This window comes from Belonocnema kinseyi, chromosome 10 (genome assembly GCF_010883055.1).
Source record: "Belonocnema kinseyi isolate 2016_QV_RU_SX_M_011 chromosome 10, B_treatae_v1, whole genome shotgun sequence".
Lineage (NCBI taxonomy): Eukaryota > Metazoa > Arthropoda > Insecta > Hymenoptera > Cynipidae > Belonocnema > Belonocnema kinseyi.
The window spans coordinates 607950-613726 of NC_046666.1; the positions used below are offsets into that span (position 1 = coordinate 607950).

General features: G+C 33.1%; 1 protein-coding gene across 7 annotated transcripts in view; it reads left to right on the plus strand.

The window, feature by feature from the left end:
- LOC117181578 (intersectin-1) overlaps positions 1 to 5777 on the plus strand; it is a 133286-nt gene that overhangs the window by 76984 nt on the left and 50525 nt on the right. For 4 of the 7 annotated variants that reach the window (XM_033374411.1, XM_033374413.1, XM_033374412.1 and 1 more), the window contains exons 14-17: positions 808 to 974; positions 3497 to 3698; positions 4892 to 5191; positions 5298 to 5432. In XM_033374411.1, coding sequence (XP_033230302.1) covers positions 808 to 974; positions 3497 to 3698; positions 4892 to 5191; positions 5298 to 5432 — 804 coding nt within the window. The remainder of the gene's footprint in view (positions 1 to 807; positions 975 to 3496; positions 3699 to 4891; positions 5192 to 5297; positions 5433 to 5777) is intronic. The other 3 variants (XM_033374414.1, XM_033374415.1, XM_033374416.1) reach the window with 1 other exon arrangement.

Below are 5777 nucleotides of genomic sequence, written 5' to 3' on the forward strand. Positions count from 1 at the left end.
TTTTCTGAGGTCAGATTCGGATTCAGCGCAGCAAAAACCTTCGGGTATAGTAGGTCTGGTCTCTGGTTCTGAGAATTGTTGGCCTGTGTTATTAAAGAAAAAAAGCCGTCGGAACCTAAAACTGGTAACATCAACAATTTTTTAAGTATCACATGCCCTTAAGATTTAGCAAAGTTATAAAAGATTTGGTAAAAATTTCATAAACATTTCATGAAGATTTCAAAATAATGCAAGAATTTAAAAGATTTGAAAACATTTCAAATTTTTTTAACTATTTCAAATTTATTTAGGCGATTTCAGAATATTCTAGAAAACTTGAAGAAGATTTCAAGGATTTCAAAGATTTTACAAAAAATTGAGAAGATTTCATAAATATTTCACAGCAATTTCAAGATTTCACAAAGATTTGAAATACTTGCAAAGATTTACACGAATTTACATTGTTTTAACAAATTTCACCAAGATTTAAAAAATGTCAGGTTTCGAAGACTTTAGAAAGATTAAAATATATTACAATCATTTTCCGAAAAATTTAAGAATTCGCTAATTTATGATTCTGTTTTCTTCAGAAATTTTGGCCAATAAAAAAGTGAAATGTTTAATCTTTTACATGTATAAAAAACGGTTATTTGATGTAAAAAAGGAGACTTGGAATAACTTGATTTCTTGACCTGGAAAACCTGGAAAAGACCTTGCATTTATTCCTAGAAATCGCTGGACACTCTGTGTGTGTGTATAATTCCGCTGACGAAATTTTGAGAAAAACGCGAGCGCTAGTTCAAAGATTATTTATAAACTGTCATGTAGGTTACACCAGTGCCCAATGCAGAGGAAGGATGGTTCGCGGGAGAAATTCGTGGACACACGGGCTGGTTCCCAGGAAGTTATGTGGAACCTTTGGACGCCGTGCCGGCAGTAACCAGCAACATAAATGCATTCATCCAACAGGACAGTGTAGAAAAGAGAACGCTCGAGTAAGTATTCAATTTCCTTGTTATATTTTTAATTTCTTTACCTAGATCTGATATCTTTGCCTCTCACGGGCATTCGAAAGATTAGCGAAAGATTATCGAATTTCATTCGACACGTGTCACGTCTTTTTGCAAGTGGGGCCCATGTTTTAAAAATATTAATTTTTTTAAATTGCGGCAACCTTCACTGATTTACTAGTATCAGCCAGACGGCAGCACGCACCAGGCCCTATCAACTCGAATGGTAGAAATATGAAGAAGCACAGCGCCAACAGTTGGCCGCAACTTGAACTAAAAGTATCAATGTGTGACGTATGTGTGTCATATATACATTGTATATATGTGAAAAATTTTAAAATTGAATATATTTATCAATAAATTGGATAAACAATGTGAGAAAGATATGTAAAGATAAAGTATAATAAATTACTTTTAATATATCTTTACATATTTCTCATTTTATCTATTATTTGACACAGCTTCTAACCACAACATACTCGGCTTTGCGTCCTTCGGAAATTGGCGATGCTTCACGTGATGCGACGATTGACACCCGGGAGCAACACACCTCCATTTGTTTAACTTTATAGTAATCGGATTCATTTTTTCAAATAAAATATATACTTTGGCACCGTTTGACACTTTGAATTTTCAAACCTTCAAATTCAATCACCTGTCCCGACACGTGGCGCCAACAGTTGGCCGCAACTTGTACTATGCTTGAAATAATAATCATAATTCTTCACATTCGTCCATTAGAGTTGAGAGGGCCTGGCACGCACACTGCGTAAGTCCAATGTTAAAGAATATGAATTTAGTAAAGTAACGAAGTAGCGCCATCTAGTGGAGATAGAACAAACTATAGCTCTATTCAGACAACCACTCCGCTCCTCCACCCTACCATGCAAATTATAATATATTTTTTAATTTAGATTTACAGGAAGAATAATTTACGCAAACAAACCATTTCATGCAATATAGAAAAACATAAAATAGCGCACGATCAAAAATGCATTGAGTTTTTTTATATTATATGAAATTTTTCTAAAAATCTGGTTTTGTCGGTTAAGAATTAAAGTTTTAACGGAAAATTTAACTAATATATTTTTCGTTGAAATTTTATATTTTTTGAATGAAAATTCAATGGTTTCGTTGAAAATGGATATTTTTTGTTCACAAAATTAAATTATTTATTTTTAAATTTATCTAATTTGTGGAAAATTCGTCTATTTTGTAAAAAATTAATTTATTGATTGAAAAATCGTCACTTTTAGTTGAAAATGTATCAGTTACTTTTTTTGGTAGAAACTCGACTTTTTTTAGTAGAAAATAATTTAAAAAAATTAATCTCATTGTTTAAAAAGTTTTCTTTTTAGTTAAAAATTCAAGTATTTCAAATAAATATTCATCATTTTAATTGACAATTCATCTTTCAGGTTAAAAATAAATTTGCTTGGTTGAAAAATACATCTCTCGTTGAAAATTAATTTTTTTTATTGATTCATAATTTTAAATAGAAATTCATTTCTTTGTTTAAGAAATAAACAATTTGATTGCAAATTTTTTTTTCTTTGGTTGAAAGTAAAACTATTTCAGGTTAAGATTCATTGTTTTATTTGAAAACTATGTTTTTTTTGGGTCTAAAATTCAACTATTCTAGTTGATAATTCATAATTTTAGTTTAAATTTCATCAATTAATATGAAACTTAATTTGTTTTACCAAAAATGTCACTATTCAATTTCATGTTGAAAATTAATTTTTTTGTGGGTAAAAGTTGAATTATTTGGTTGAAAATGTATTTCCTTTGGTTGAAAATTCAACTATTTCCTTAAAATTCATGTATTTTGTTGAAAAATGATGTTTTTTGGTAGAAAATTAATATTTTTCTTTGAAAGTTAATCTTATTGTTTAAAAGTTTATCTTTTTGGTTAAAAATTCAAGTATTTTAGTTAAATATTCATCGTTTTATTAGACAATTCATCTGTTTGGTTTCAAATTTTATTTTGTAATTTTTTGCTCTGTTGTGTTAAGGACTATTTAAAATGAACGTCCTGATTTAAAAAATGATGCATTTTCCAACAAATATGAATATGGTACTTTCAGTTGATGCATATGCATATTGACTAATATTTTCTATTTGGAAAAAACTTCGAATAGTTGATTTTATCATTTGAAATCTTTCGTCTTCGTCGAAAGTTCTTTGATCTGAAAATATTAGTCGATATGCATCGTAAGTTCATTGGACATTTTTTAAAGAATACTACTGGCTTTAAATAATAAAATCAACTCAATTTTGTCCTACCAACCCTTCCGTGTTCATAAAAAACTATTTCATGAATTGAAAACGCTTATCAGCCAATAATTATATGAGCCAAAGAACCTTTGAAGAACACTAAAGACTTGGAATGATAAAACCAATCCTTCAAAGATCCTTCGACTTAGAAAATATTGTTCCAGGTGTTTGTTAAATGTATATAATTTTAATGATATTTGAATATCATTACGTGTAACCTCTATTTTCAGAGAAATCGCCGAAGTTCCTGAAAACGTGTCTGACGCCGGCTCGCTAGGTGGAGAAGGCCCAGTCGTGGATCCTGTAGTGCCGACAGTAGGCTTGGGAACAGCTTGCGACATGCAAGTTACAGCTAATTTTTCGTATCGTCCCAGTACGCAGGAACACTTAACCTTCGATAAAGGAGAGACTTTCACAGTCTCCGAACAGCAGGTTTGATGCTCGTTTCTATTCTTTCTAATTTACGGTTTTAGTACATTGTGCACCAAGTCTGTCATATGATTTTTGAGGAATGTTGAGTAGTCGAGTATTTGGTTAGAAAATTTTTGAACCTGATCTAACCTTACTGAACTGGACATACTCGAAATCCGAAAACAGCACACTTATTGCGTAGCGCATAATCCGCACAACGCAGTTTTATAAACAGACATACGAAGAAGTTATTCAACAGAAAATGATTTCCTCTTATGAATATTGTATTAACTGTCTACAAAAAACACAGTTTTCACTATTCTCACGTCAAGATTTAACCGTTGGATATTCAAAACTGGTCTATAAGCAGACACACGAAGAAGTCATTGAACAGAAAATGACTTCCTGTTGTAAATATTAGATTAAGTGTCCACGAACAACACAGTTTTCACTATTCTCACGTTAACATTTAACCGTTGGAGATTTAAAACTGGGCTATAAGCAGACACACGGAGTAGTTATTTAACAGAAAATCCCCTCCTATTATAAATATTAGTTTAACTGTCCACGTAAAACACAGTTTTCACTATTCTCACGTCAACACTTGACGTGTGGAGATTTAAAAGTGGACTATAAGCAGGCACGCGGAGAAGTTATTAAACAGAAAATCACTTTCTATTAGATATATTAGATTAACTGTCCACGTAAAACACAGTTTTCGCTATTCTTAGGACAAAACTTGACAGTTGGAGATTCAAAACTGGACTATAAGCAGACACATGTAGTAGTTATTTAACATAAAATGACTTCCTGTTATAAATATTAGATTAATTGTCCACGAACAACACAGTTTTCACTATTCTCACGTCAACATTTGACCATTGGAGATTTAAAACTGGACTATAAGCAGGCACGCGGAGACGTTATTTAACAGAAAATCACTTCCTATTAGATATATTAGATTAACTGTCCACGTAAAACACAGTTTTCACTATTCTCACGTCAACACCTGACATGTGGAGATTTAAAACTGGACTTGGCTAGAAAGATGGCAGCACTTACTGTAAGCTCTATGATCGCTGGATGATTTATAAACCTGTTTTCGGACAGTAAACGGGTACTAAGCGCCCATAAAACGCACGTGTTATATGAAAATCGTTACAATATGTTGAATTGATTGCGCACGGTCAATTTCAATAGCACAATATTTTCAGGGCGACTGGTGGTATGGGGAGACGAATAGTGGAAGTATGGGCTGGTTCCCTAAATCATACGTAAATATTAACGTCACCAATGGACAGGAGGTACTACCTACGACTGATGGAGGACTCAACGAGTACTATGTCGCTCTCTATGAATACGCTTCAAAGGAATCAGGAGATCTTAATTTCAATCAGGGTGAAGTCATTCTCGTCGTTAAGAAGGACGGTGACTGGTGGACAGGCGTGGTTGGAGATAGGACGGGCATCTTCCCTTCAAATTACGTCGATAAATGCGACGTGCCGATTACTCAGGTAAGCTAGAAATTTGTCATCGAGTCCTGAAATTTTAAGTGTTGAGTGTTTTGTCTACCCGTTTTTTGTCAACTAACTGCTAACACGTAATTGGTGTGGAACTCAGGCTGCGGCAGTTTCTACTAACGGCACAGCACCTGTACAAAGTTCTGTTGTTGACCTTGGGGCTGATGTGTCTAAACGTCAAGATTCTGTAACGGCAACGGCAACTACTGCACCCGAAGCCTTTCAAGAATCGCCAGTGTGTATTCATTTCTATCAAGGCTAAAACGAAACGATTTTGCTTTTAATATATTCAACGCTATTTTATCATAAATCACTGATGACTTAGAAATATGATTTTCTAAATTGGCTTCAACTCGAGTCATGACCTAGGAAAGTTTTAGAAAAAATCTAAAACTTACAGGACGGTATCTTAAAAATCTTATCTTTAATTGAAGCTGATACAGCTTGAAAAGTTTCATGTGTTTTTGAGGCACGTCTAAAAGTAAAGGGGGAGGGTCGGTAAGGCCGGTTTTTGGCCTAATTTATTTTTGGACCAAAAAATCTGAAAAAATCATGGTAGTATCTTATAAGTATCCCGAGT